At 34.8% G+C, this 15305-nt stretch overlaps 1 protein-coding gene across 2 annotated transcripts in view; it reads right to left on the reverse strand.

The window, feature by feature from the left end:
* LOC127853323 (GTPase IMAP family member 8-like) overlaps nt 1–15305 on the reverse strand; it is a 104897-nt gene that overhangs the window by 66635 nt on the left and 22957 nt on the right. The window contains exon 6 of one of the 2 annotated variants that reach the window (XM_052387763.1): nt 7083–7151. The exons of the other annotated variant lie outside the window; for it this stretch is intronic. Coding sequence (XP_052243723.1) covers nt 7083–7151 — 69 coding nt within the window. The remainder of the gene's footprint in view (nt 1–7082; nt 7152–15305) is intronic. 2 annotated transcript variants of the gene reach the window in all.

The raw sequence follows: 15305 nt of genomic DNA on the forward strand, positions 1-15305 counted from the left end.
AAGTTAGATAACTCTGGCATGCATTTTGACAAAATTATGTGCCCTTTTTATACTTAGAAAATTGAAAATTTTGGTTAAGTTTTGTGTTTAGGTCCATTTTATTCCTTAAGTATCAAAGCTATTGCTTTCATACTTGCAACACTCACTAACTATCATAAGGGTATTGTGCAGGCAAAGTTATGTAACTCTGACTGGCATTTTGACAGAATTATGTGCCCTTTTTATACTTAGAAAATTGAAAATTTGGTTAAGTTTAGTTTTTAGGTCCACTTTATTCCTACAGTATCAAAGCTATTGCTTTCATACTTGCAACACTTATTAACTATCATAAGGGGACTGTGCAGGCAAAGTTATGTAACTCTGACTGGCATTTTGACGGAATTATGGGCTGTTTATACTTAGAAAATTGAAAAAAAAAAAAAAAATGTGTTTTGGTCCACTTTACCCCTAAAGTATCATAGATATTGCTTTCATACTTGGAACACTCGCAAACTATCATAAGGGTACAGTAAAAGGACAAGTTGCATAACTCTGGTTGTCATTTTTACGGAATTATGGCCCTTTTTTGACTTAGTAAATTTGAATATATGGTTAAATTTTGTGTTTTGATCCACTTTACTTCTAAATTATCAAGGCTATTGCTTTCAAACTTCAAATACTTTCATGCTATCATGAGGTTACTGTACCTAGCAAGTTGAATTTTTCCTTGACCTTTGAATGACCTTGACTCTCAAGGTCAAATTATTAAATTTTGCTAAAATTGCCATAACTTCTTTATTTATTATTAGATTTGATTGATACTTTGACAAAACTACTCTTACCTGACATACCACAATAGACTCCCAAACCATCCCCCGTGCCTTCCCCCCCCTCCCCCCCCCCCCCCCGCCCCGAATCCCCCCCCCCTTAATTTTTTTTTTTTTTTTAAGATCTCACAAATGACCACCACACCCTCACACTATACCCCCCCCCCACCCCACCCACCCCCATTTTTTTTTTTTTTTGAAACAGTTTAAAAACACGAATATTTATTTTTATTATTTTATTTTTTAAATACCGTCCAACCATCGCACCCAAGAATCCCCTCCCCCCCCCCCCCACCCCCCCCCCCCCCCCCACCCCCGAAATTTTATTTTATTTTTTTGCATTTTTTTTTCGCATTTTTGGAAGATAATGTAGTAATGTCCACACCCCCACACTATACACCCCTCTTCACTCCACCCCTCCCTCCTATGTGATTAAAATTGAGAGTCCCTTCACCTTTAAAAAGAAAATAGATGAGCGGTCTGCAACCGCAAGGCGGTGCTCTTGTTTATTATTGGTATATGCACATATTCTTGGTATACCAGCTTGCCTATGCAAAGTATGAGTGGGTTAACTTGCTGACATGATATGACAAAACTACTGTAGAAAATAATATAAACTCCATACTGTTCACACTCCACACTACAGTAACTGTACAATATGTCAGTTTTCAGCTTTGTTTTACAGTGTATTTGTTCACTATTCTTCAGATCTTATTAAAAGTTATATTGCTATATTTCTAGCGTCACTCAGTGTAGAGTTTTAGCTCAATGTTGAAATGAGCTGTAACTTTGAAAGTTTACTATACATGTATTCTTAGAAATTAATGCCAATCAACTAGACCAATCTTAATTGTCCTCAGAACAGAAAATAAAGACACAAACAGTGTTATAATTACATGTATAAGAAAACAAAAATTATATTATTAAGAAAATGTAATATATTCAGCAATAAAAGAAAGCTAGGTCACCGGGTCAAATCTTAGAAAAAAATAATGTTACTGTTCTGGTAGCCAAATGTGTAACTCAATCTTGATGAAATCTCAAGGCTAAATTTTAATCTGGGCCAAGTGGGGTTTAACACTTGGTAACTAGATCTATTTGTTTAAAAACACTGTTACCTTTCAAGCAAGCACTTAAATTTTAGTTTCAATTATATTTAGACTAATTTTTATCATGGATGGCAGCAAGCTGGCTTTTTACTATTTAGCTCACCAGCACTTAGTGCTCAAGGTTATCTACTGTGATCACCCTATGTCTTGTGTGCCTTGTCATGCAGTGTGGTGTGTGTCACCAATATTTTACTTTACTACATTTGAAGCCAAATTTTTTATCTTTGTCAGAATATTTATCTTGACATTTTCTTGGCCTAGTTCAAATTTGGGTGACATTCATCGGAAATAAAGTTATCAGGTCTAATATTTAAAAAACAAATTGTTACCACTCTAAAGTCCACATTTTTCTTTCAATATTGATGATGTTGGTGAGAATGCTTTGTCAAAAGACGCTTTTATGAAAAGCCCATACCTTCTCTATAGACGACATTTATGACACAATCTTTATGAAACTTTGTCAGATTGTTATCCCCACGCTTTTCGGAGAAAAGTGGGGATTATGTGGTTATCTCCGCCGTCTGTCAGTCCGTCCTGGCCACTATCTCCTCCTACACTATTATCACTAGAACCTTGAAACTTACACGCATGGTAGCTATGAGCATATGTGCGACGGTGCACTATTTGGAATTTTGACCTGACCCCTGGGTCAAAAGTTATGGGGGTTGGGGTGGGGCCGGGTCAGAGATTTTCTTGTGACCGTGATTTGAAAAAGGCTCATAACTACTGTGTCCCTTCAGATATTGCTTTTATATTTGGTTTGCATGTGTATCTGGACAAGACCTTTCCATGCGCATAAAATTTTTGACCTTTTTGACCTTGACCTTGAACTTTGGTCCGTGTTTAGATTTTGATATCTATAATGTGGTTATCTCTGCCATCTGTTTGTCTGTCCGTACGTCCTGGCCACTATCTCCTCCTACACTATTAGCACTAGAACCTTGAAACTAACACACATGGTAGCTATGAGCATATGTGTGACAGTGCACTATTTGGAATTTTGATCTGACCCCTGGGTCAAAAGTTATGGGGGTTTGGGTGGGGCCGGGTCAGAGATTTTCACTCATTTTTTAGGATATTTTATATTAACTTCTTCATTTCTACACCGATTTACTTCAAATTGATACTGAACATCTCTTATGACAATACGGTCAATCTCAACATTGCATGGCCCTATTACCAACCCTGGGGCACCCGCGGGTCAAACATGCGGCGTCGGGATACACGTTGGCCTCTGCCGTGCCATTTCTAGTTTTTCTTGACAATATCTAGATCAAGTATGATTCTGGGTCATGAGCGTTCAGAAATTATGTCCAATCTCAGAAAAGCCTTGTAACTATTTCACAAAAATATGTACATTGTATTGGGTACTCAGTCTTACTGAAAAATAGTCAGAATTGTAATCTCGACAATATTTAGGCCAGGTTTGAATCTGATTCATGTGCATATACAAACTAGGTCACCATGTAAAATTAAAAAACTTGTTATCACTCTAAAAAAATATTAATGGTTCGATCTTGATGAAACTTGGTCAAAAAAATGTTTATTTTGACATTTTCCATCCTGGGTTTGAAACTTTGTCACATGCGTCCAAAAACTAGGTCAGTAGGTCAAAATTTAATATGGGAAAACCATTTTCCCCCTTGGAGGCCACATGTATTGTTCAATCTTGATTAACTTTTTTAGGATGTTCATTTTATCAATACATAGGCCATATTCTCACAATGGTCAAATTTTGTTTTTTAATCGTACTTTCGCTTATTTTAGGTCATTGTCGGTAATTCATTAATCATAATCATTTTGGCGCTTGCGTAGTAAGCAATGTTAAAATTCAAGCCTCCCGGGGACAATGCATAATTTAAGTGACCCGGATGTTAGCATTTTAAACATGGCGAGTTCTTCCAAACGGCGTGGTACATAATCAGACGCCGATGTTGACACTCCTTAGAGTTGCTAAAACAAACTCTCGAAAGTACAAAGAGAACTATAGAGAATACTGGCCATGCCTTGGGACGTCCTAAAAAGGAAAGACGTTCACTGTTCAACATGTAACGTTGATTTTTCGTGCGCTCATGGAGGAAAGAATGACTGCAAGCGACACATTGACTCGCATAGCTACATTAACTGGAAGATCAAATCTTCAAATAAAGAATAATTTCCACTATGATGTAAGGATCTAGCTTGGAGAAGGACTTGAAAACCACCAATGCGGAGGTTATTATGTGCGAGTTAATTTCAGAGAACAACTCTCTATCAACTGAGAAGACCTTGAATAAAACGCTGAAAGGTATTTTTCCCGATTTGGAAATCGCTCAAAGTAGGTTATAATTATAAAAAAATGTGCATAAAGTTTATTTTATGAGGTACAGCTCTTTTTACAATTGGTAATAAGCTATTTGAAACAAACTACAGCTTCAATCTCTATCATCTATGTGCATGTCGTACCCAGTCTTTTATGGTACCAATTAATTTAGCATTTTAACGGCTCTCAAAAAATGGTGTCAAAATGTATGTAGTGGTAATGGTTTGAACTGTTTGAAACTGATACATGTTAGAAGAATTGTCAATTATATCTCATCAACTCATCATTTGAGACAGTTCTTCAACACTAATAAAAGATGATTACTATCACTGAGGTAGGGCAATCCTCTGCAACCCTGGGACTAACAAACTTAACACATGTCTACTTGGCATCCAATGCTCAGCATAACAGAGACACATCCAAAAGACTGAAAGGGGCATACTACAGATCATTGAAAGAACAGTGCATTTTGATGTTATTTTAAGGCCAGTGGCATCATGATCATATATGTCATATATAATGAACATGTATTTTTGCTAATTAACCCATTCCCTGAGGAATTAGTAATGGGTTAATCAGACACCAGGTTCATTTATTTGTGTTCAGTTTTTTTTTCATTTTAAAGTTGAGTGTAACATTGTATCATGTATGTAAAAGTTAGTTTTTTTAAAGATGTGTAATTTGTTGTGTTACAAGTGCAGTTAGCACAATGTGAAACCTTTTGTTAAAGTGTTGTTTAGAAGGGCAGTGTGCACATCCACTAAATAATAACAGTATAACGTGATAAACAGATTAAATTAATAGAAAGTAAATTCATCTAATGCTTTATGTACCGTTTAATTGATATGTGACCCAGTCATGCTGTTTTAATGCTCTAAATTATTCAAAAAATTAAAACTACTGACAACAGCCCAAAACTACTGAGAGATGCCCTCCAAACTACTGAGAAGCAATCGGTAGGGTAAACAGGTCTGCTTTTAACAACTTAAGGGGAAACATAAATGAATCAAGCTTGGTGGAACTTGGTCACATTGTTATCTTAACATTATTTAGGGCATGTTTGAATTTAGGGCAGACTACTAATCACCATATAGAATCGTAAAAGAAAAAATATTTGCTACCATTGTAGGATCACACTTATGACTACGTCTGGATGTTACTTCAGGTCAGAATGTTTATCTTGACAATATAAATGCCAAGTTTTGATCTGGGTCAAGTGCAGTCAATAATAAGAGCAATTTGACAAGTCCTCGGCTATTGGTGTTTGTGAACTCGGAAGAGCCCTGAACTACCATATCATATTATTTGAAAATTCCTTATTTTAGGTGAGCGGGCTAGGTTGTTGAGATCCTTCTTTCTTTGAAATTTTTGAAAACTAGGTAAGGTCAGTGCTACATGATTTCATGACTGACTTTAAATGACTTTAGATTCTTGTAAAATCTATCATTTTTGCCATTTTACGATATAATGGTAATAAAAGTAGACTTAACATGTTAAATAGCTACTGAAAAAAAGAATAAAACAAGCAAATTCGTTGAATTTATATCCCCTGCCAATATGCTTCTTGACACAAAAGTGTTTACACTGACACTTTTTCTAGATACAAAGAGCCTTAACTCCGTTATTAACAGATGGTGTACAATTCCATTTGGCGTGCATCATTCTCTTATCCATATATATACTCATACCAAGTTTCAATGAAAACAGCCAAAGCACTTCCAAGATATGGCTCCGGACACACACAAAAAGCATTTTTTCAAGATACAAAGGGCCATAACTCAGTTATTAACAGATGGTGTACAATGCATCATTCTCTTATCCATATATATACTCCAGGGGACAAAAATTCCACTCGTCCGCTCGTATTGACGAGTGAAATCTTGATAGGACGAGTGAATTTCCCTAAAGCTCTCGTCCTACAGGACGAGTGAAAATAAGCTGATGTTCAAAAATGAATTTTTTGACCAGTATGACTATTTTTCATTAAATAAAATCATTTTCTAAAAGCATATCTATTCCGAAAGTAGAATGCGAATGAACCGGAAATTGTTATTGTAAATTTTATACAGCAGGTGCGCGTTGTTATGCGAGACTTGTGTCCCGAGTAAATATTGGCTTTTTGGTGTAAGCTTTGCGCGTACATGTTGACAGGGAACCATGCGACTGCAGTCACTGTTATTATTTAATCGCGAAGTACGGTTTAAAACGAGTCTGAATTTCGTTTGAAAAATGTCTAACATACAAGCTTTCTTTAAAGGGGGCGAGGGCGATGTTCAAACGTCCGAAACTGAAAGCACGCGAGCATTAGAAAAAATTATTTATATTGTGTTCCTCATAAATAAAGTAACTTATTTCACTGCTTAGCAGTGATATTCTTTAGGAAACTTTATAAGTCATATCAGCCCTTTGCAATCTTTATTTCACACATATTTGAAGGACGAGTGCGTGTGTTTGCAGGACGAGTGAAAATTTTAATGCACTCGTCCTGCAGGACGAGTGCAGTTTAGGAATATTTTTGTCCCCTGTACTCATACCAAGTTTCAATGAAATCCGCCAAAGCACTTCCAAGATATGGCTCCGGACGGATAGACGGATTCCAAAACAAGTTATCCTGCTGCAATTTTATTGATTTGTTGCAAATGCGTTATTTGGTTTTTAGACATTGTTTGTTGAAGCATTAAGTCTACTGGAAGAAGTTGATCTTAATTGGTTGACAGCTTTTTCCTTGTGACATGTATGCTGTTTGCAAAGAAAAATATGGTGGGTTTTGATGTATTCAGTGATAATGGAAATGTCCTTGTAGAAAATATGCTTCTTGTTAAAGTTTGGGAATCCATAGATGTGGAGTTAGTCGGTTATATTTACCTCCCCATGCTACCACTGCATTGTCTTGTTGTTCTATTGGTTTTCTGCCTTGAACTTGATCGCTGTCCGCTTAAATAAAAATTACTGATAATCAAAACTAGGAAAACTTGATGCACAATATTGTGCATCAAGTTTTACTAGTTTTAATAATATATATATATAATTTATACTATATTATGTCATACAATGACATAATGACTGTGTACTTTATTTTCCACAGTTTATGGATTTGCAGTGTACAAGAATCATTTTGAGTTATTGTCCTTTGATAATCTTATAAGTTTGAATAACGTATATGCCATATTGCAAATTATACTAAATATCAACATTGAATAGTTAGAAAGATCTCAATTATCATAAATGCTTTGCAAAATAACTTTGAACTTTTTAATAGGTACATAATAAGACAGTTGATGTGACTTTATATGTTAGTGATCATGTAGGTATTTCATTGATTGTGGAAAATGTGTTGTCGGGTATACATGTTCTGTACCATTTTGGTCGGAGGTAGCTATTATAAATACAAGAGCTCAAAATAGGTGTACCGACATATGTAAAATATGCCTACAGGCACACTTTTCGTGTGTAAAGGGATTTTGTTCACATAAAGGCATACATCCCGTCTGTAGATCTGCCGTGGAATCATATGGAATTCTATGGAAATCGTTAGATGGAATTCCGTGGAGTATTGGCACTAACTTTCCATCCGATTCCATGCAATCAATGGAAAAGTGAAAAAAAATAGAAGGGGGACTTGATATGGGATGGAATTCCATAAAATGACGTGGAATTCCATAGAATTCCGTGGAATTCCATAGAATGCCGTGGAATTCCATAGAATGCCGTGGAATTCCATAGAAAGCCGTGGAATTCCATAGAACGCCGTGGAATTCCATAGAACGCCGTGGATTTCCATAGAATGCCGTGGAATTCCATAGAATGCCGTGGAATTCCGTGAAAAGCTATGGAATTTAATAAAAAGCTGGAATAAAATAGAAAAAAACAGATTATAGATCAAAGGCATTTTATTGATTTTGAAAAACAAATGTGAATGTAACTAAAGGTTTCATCATAGAAGTTAAACAAGAACAAGATCTGGCATCAATCATTAACCACACACATGCAGTCACAGTACATATTCAAAAATGAGTGGTTTTACATTTTCATAAAGTACCAACTCTCTTAACCACAGGCATGCATGCACACATTCAAAAACACATCCATAAACATGCACACATATACAGGTGAGAAAAGAAAAACTTATAAAAGGCACAATATAAAACATAGAAGTAGAATTTTACATTTCTCTTATGACAAGTATACTTTCTTTCTCACATATGTTCATAAACACACCGAATTACATGCACACACACATCACGCACAATTGTTCTAGAGTTTTTTCTCATATATTTTAACGTTCAACAACTGTTCCTTATTAATTCTAGAACACTTTCAGTATGATAACAGAAGTTCAGTTCTAGTTGATGTGTTCCAGTACAATTCTAGAAAAGTTCCGAAGGTTAACTTCAAATATTTAAGTCTGAAACCAACTTTCTAGAAAACGAATTCCCATGCAGACAGCCAGTATTCAACATAATACATAACAAATTAACAACTGTTGTAAATTTGTTATTTATTATACTATGCTCAGTACTGTTGAACACGGACTTAATTCAATTATCCAAGTTTCAAATTCCTAAATTAAAAAAAAACAAATAAATTAAGACAAAAAACAAACACAAAATACAATTCACAAAATAAATAACTGGTCTTTTTTATACAAGAAGTAACCAAAATAAAACATGTCACCAGCCACAGACTGCCAGGATTAACACAGAGGCTAGTTTTTAAAAATGTTTGTCCAAGTCTTCCACTGCCATTTTCCTTTTCTTCTGAGAATATTGAACACCAGTCACTGCCTCCGGGTCCTTTTTGGTATGAGGTACATTATATACTGCTCACATGTGCTCTACAGAATAAAAAATCATAAAAATGTCTAAAGCAAAGAGTTATTTACATTCAAACTATAACAAGAGATTGCAAAGCAATATGGTCCCCTACCTGTTAAACTTCACTATTTTAAGTTTGTTAAATATATTTGTTGCCATAGCAACCAGAATTCTTGCATTATAAACAACATGAAAATACGTGCAAAATGTCCTTATTGTCATCTGTTCATGTTTCAAGTTTCATGAAAAAATACTTGGAACTTTTAAAGTTATCACAGGATCCAGAAAAGTGTAACTGACTTAGACCAATATATTGAATTCCAAAAAGACAAAATACTTTCAGGTGGTTAACATTAAATAACTTATCTAGCCCAGGGCATGACAATATTTACCATGAATTTGTGGCCCTGTAAGTCCTCTAGGTAAATGCGTTAAAGAGCCGCTTTGCTGTTGGATTATTTCCCTGCCAAACTCTGCAGTATCTTCCATCAACTGGTCAATGGTAATTAAAGCACATAATGAAAATGTATAGGGAACGTAATTCATGAATTGTTTTAAATATTAAGTTGTTAAATGGTCTTTAGAAAGAGAACTAAAACGAAATGAAAACATCGCAAAGCACTAAGCATAACTTAATTTGTTGGTATGATTAGTACAAATTTATTATTGCTATAATTAGAATGATGTGTAATTCTATTGGTATGAAAATGCACACTCAGATACCTAAAAACCAATTCCAATGGTTTAATTTTTTATTTACAAGCAAATACGTTGAATTGATATCCCCCGGCCAACATGCTTCTGGACACATAAGTATTATATTTGACACTCAAACAAGCATTTTTTAAAGATACAAAGGGCCATAACCCCGTTTTTAACAGATGGTGTACAATTCCATTTGGCGTGCATCATCCTCTTATCCATATATATACTCGAACCAGGTTTCAATGAAATCCGCCAAAGCACTTCCAGGATATGGCCTTGGAAACACAAAAAAGCATTTTTTCAAGATACAAAAGGCCATAACTCTGTTATTAACTAATGGTGTACAATGCCATTTGGCATGCATCATCCTCTTATCCATATACATACTCATACCAAGTTTCAGTGAAATCTGCCAAAGCACTTCCAAGATATGGCTACGGACGGATGGAAAGACGGACAGACGGAAGGATGGAAGGACGGACAGACAACGCCAAAACAATATCCCTCCACCTATGGCGGGTGATAATAATAAACATTAACACCATTAATGAGCATTGAGTGCTCAACATGCACAGTACAAAACTTCCTTTAAGCCTGCAGTTCCATAACCTTGCTTGATAAAATTCTGATACTGTAACATTCAACGTTATTAATTTCTCCACATAGGTCTTATTACTTCCTTTTTCAACCTGCAAACTCCACTAAGTGAAAATTTGGGTGACAGCTGCTTTTAAACTAATATTTGCCATACTAAAACCTCAAATATCACATAAAAAGGTCAACAATAATGTCATAAGAAGATTAAATTTAAAGGAATATTTAGAAATAATAAAAATCACAAACCTTCAGTTGTTGTTCTATTCCTAGACAGACTGCTCAAACACTGTATGCATCACTCTTTAGCAATATTTCATGTCACTTTCCAAATGATATAAATACATAAGTATTTTAAGAAAGTGTTTTTAATGGAAAAACTAATGAACTCTTCTGTTTGTTAAATTTCCTTAACTTTATTTTAACAAGTTAATCCAGTACATTGTCCACCATGTTTCATGTTTCAATCTAACAGGTAAACTTTCTGTATTTGAATTCAGCCAATTAGAAAAGGCTGTTATATCTTATAACCAATAGATTTGCAGCAAACATACCCAACATCTGATGTACAACACATGCTTGGCTTATCAGATAGATTGTTATTTGACAACCTGGACTGGCTGAGTTTGATATTGAGAAAAAAACAGTGTGTATACCACTTGGGCAGGGTTAAGGAATTTAAACTTGTAGAAATTGCTTTGAAAGTAACAACTACTCCTACTTCTGCAGAAATACTACTTTAATTACTACAGCATCAACAACACCACCACCAACAACAACAGCAACAACAACAGCAGCAACAGCAGCAGCAACAACTGCTACTACAGCAACAACTGCTACTACTGCTACTTCTATTGCTGCTACTATTGCTACAGAAACTGATAATGCTACTACTTCTACTACTACTACTACCACCACAACCTCTACTGATATAAAAAACACTACTGCTACTACATCAATTACTACAACAACACAACCTACTACAACAACAACAACTACTACTACTAATACAGCTACTACATCTACAACTACTACTACTACTGCTGCTGCTGCTGTCGCTACTATGAAGTCTATTTGGCTATTTGTAAGTGTAAGGTGTTCTATATGTGTTCTTATTCCCCATTAGAACTTTTGTAGAACTTACTGGTTCTGAAAGCGTTCTAGAACTACATTTTAAAACATTTTTAGAAATTTTTGACCATATCTTGTCCTTGAAATGTTCTAAAAAGGTTCTTGAAATTATTGGAATAGTTTCAGTCCTCAGCCATTTTCCACAAATGTTCTGGATTTATTCTAAAAAAACTGTTTTGGAACAATTCCAGAACATACGTTTTAGAACACAAATATGGAACAGTTCCAGAACTGTTCCAATTTCTAGAACAAATTTATAATTATCTTTATTGCATTTTCTTTTAAATACAAAATACATGATGCAAATAAATTCATACATGTATTAAACTACAAAAACATTTCAGACAACCAGCGAACATTTTCTAAGTTATTTTCCATTGATTTCCATCCAAGAAAATGTATAAGTTATTTTCCATAACGATTTCTGTTGAAAAAAATGGCTAAGTCCAACTTTCCATGGTGTTTTCCATACATTCCGTGGAAATGCATGGAATTTTAGTCGAGATTCCGTGGAATTCCATAACAGCTTTAGATGGAAAATTGGCAAGTGGATGGAATTCCATCAAATTCCATGGATTTCCATCTATTTCCGTAGAATTCCATAATATTTTCTATGGAATTCCATAGAAAAGTGCTAATGACTATGGCAGATCTACAGACGGGATGTTTGCCTGTCGGCATATAATTGAAGATTCTTTTTGCCCAAAGTGAAAAAATGTGCCCAATTATATATTAAGCAAAACAATTCAGTCTTATAACTCATACTTAATAAAAAGCATTATTTAAAGAAAACAATTAAGGTATTAAAATGAGGCATGATAAAAATAGCATACCAGTAAGTAAGTAAAATTAACAAGTGCAAACTGTTTTACCCATTCAAACATCATGTAACTGCAGAACTGGTATAATTTATGCCAGCTCAGGTGTTAATTGTACCAATAGGCTCAAATGTACCTGTAAGTATAGTTTAAACTTTCCCATAAGGCCCAACTAGACACCTTTAGGAATGCACTATATGCATGTTGGCACGCAATAGACCAGTTTCACAATACAACCGCTGTTGTTATTTTTAGATATCATTTGATGCGTCGAATTTCAGAACGAGGCTGAACATGTAGAGATCTTTGGCGGAGAATATCGATGATTATATGATGATATATATCAATCGATTGATTTTTATTAATTACATTATGGATTTTCATGAGCACTGACACTGGTTACAATAACGGCAAATATATGCATACATGCATGTGTTGTTTAGTCAATAAATTAATGAGGGGTTATAAAATAAACATTCTTACTCCTAAGTCATATTACAAAGCGATAGTATTTAGTACCACTAGAGTATACGTGTATATACATTTAATTTCATCTTTATTAAAGTTCAAGATACCCATGATCATCGGAGCAAATGTGGCCCGAGAATAAACAAAGATATACATAAGTCACATAATACAAAATGTTATTATATAACTTAACTTCTCAAAGGTATGTTTGTTGGTCTGTAACACTTTTCATGAACGATCGAACGTGTAAGATGTGTGTTGACTCAATCATAAGAAAAAGCAATATTAAATGCAAAGCATGTGACACTATTAAAACGTTATGTCATTTTTCTTTTAAGTTGAATTAATTTTTGTTTACAGTGAAAGACAATATTAAATAATTCTTTTATACAGGTGAAAAAAAAACGAACGTGGAGCAAACGGAATTGTCTATATGCATGCACCTTGATTTCTCTTTAAACGTGATAAATATGAGTGATAAATATATGTCACTTTATGTAAAAAATCTCTGTTGTCTGTATTTTGCAAAACATTATTTAACCCCGTTGTGGTCAACGAAAATTCTTGTTTTAATTTTGTTCTTCCATACACAAACGAACACTCTTTATAAGACTACCGGAATGTAATGACGGTTTTATTTTACTGGTACCCGCTAAATAGGTTTCGTGTTTAGCATACAATTTTATAAATATTTCAAATGTTAAGGTATTAAGCAGACAATTATGTATCCGAACATTCTTTCACAAAGACAATCGTTCCTACGCTTATTTTGTCAAAGGCAGACATTCGTTCATATGATGTTTTAACTACCCGGACATTCATTCCGACACTATTTTGACATCCCCAACAATTGTTCCAACATTATTTTGACAGACCGGATATTCGCTCTACATAGTTTTTACGCCTGATTTCTTCAAGTTTTGGCTAATTACAGATCTCAGTGTATGTAGATATATTCGAATATTTTTAAAGTTAACATTCTCATGATCACGAAGTCTGATAACAGTATAAAGTACAACACAAAATATGTGAAAATTATATATAACAAGCAAATTTGTTGAATTGATATCCCCCGCCAATATGCTTCTGGACACAAAAGTGTTATATTTGACACTAAAAAAAGCATTTTTTTATGATACAAAGGGCCATAACTCTGATATTAACAGATAGTGTACAATGCCATTTGGCGTGCATCATTCTCTTATTGATATGCATACCCATATCATGTTTCAATAAAATCCGCCAAAGCACCTTCAAGATATGGCTCCGGACACACAAAAAGCATTTTTTAAAGATACAAAGGGCCATAACTCCGTTATTAACAGATGGTGTACAATGCCATTTAGCGTGCATCATTCTCTTATCCATATATATACTCATACCAAGTTTCAATGAAATCCGCCAAAGCACTTCCAATATATGGCTCCAGACAGACGGACGGAAGGACGGACAGACGGAAGGACGGACGGACAACGCCAAAACAATATCCCTCTGCCTATGGCGGGGGATAAAAAGCAATTTTAATAAGGACACATTAAAATACCTGATAAAATGCCCAGAGTGTCATATTATTTTGATAAAATGTGATAATAATGACCGGGATAGCAATTATTCAGGAACGAATCTCTGGGCTGTCAAAACAACGAAGGAACGAATGTCCAGACTGTCAAAATTATGTAGGAACCATTATTTGCATTGTCAAAATAACGAAGGCAAGAATGTTCAGGTTGTCAAAAAAAACATCGGAACGAATGTCCGCCAGTGTGAAAAATAGGATAGGACAAATGTCCAGCATTCACTGTATTATTATGATTAAACTGGCTAATATCTATACAGTATTTAGTTTGAGTATTTGGCGTTACATTAGTCTTAGAAATGACTACGTAATACTACTACCACAATAAGACATTGGGGTATCATGAATCATGTTAAATGACCAGGCCTCTACCACTGGTGGTTTATGACACTGTGCTGTCAGCACAGTGTCTGATCATAAGGAGATAATGGGTTTGTGCTGAACACAGTGGCTATTGAACCACAGATGTATCAATAAACAAGATAGATCTTTCTTCAAACAGCGCGATAAAAACTCTAACAAAGAGTTCAAATGTGTGCAAAAATGAAGACAATTAAGTTCTTTAATCAAGAAAATTTATTTAATGTATTGACACTAAAAATGTGAAGTACATATTTATTACTTATTCTGACAATGTCATATTTTGTTTTCTAAATCGTTACATCGCCAAATGTTCAAAAGAATGAAAGGATGAAATCAGATGCGGCATTGCGTGGGACTATTGGAAATGGCTACAAGTTCAGCCTCGTTCTGGAGTTCTGCGAGTCATGTGACTTTGTGCTCTTATGAATTTTGGCCAATTGTGAAGAGGGGCTATTAAATCTGCTTTTGTATTTATTTCTTATTGGCATAATTGCTTACTATTGACCCAAATGTACATCATTTACTGTGTCTGTTGAAGCAGATATCTTGTAAAGTGGTTGTAGTGCGTATGTGGGCCAATTCCTAGTGATGAGTAATTGCCACTTGCTTACAAAAATAT

Source organism: Dreissena polymorpha, chromosome 12 (genome assembly GCF_020536995.1).
Source record: "Dreissena polymorpha isolate Duluth1 chromosome 12, UMN_Dpol_1.0, whole genome shotgun sequence".
Classification (NCBI taxonomy): Eukaryota; Metazoa; Mollusca; class Bivalvia; order Myida; family Dreissenidae; genus Dreissena; species Dreissena polymorpha.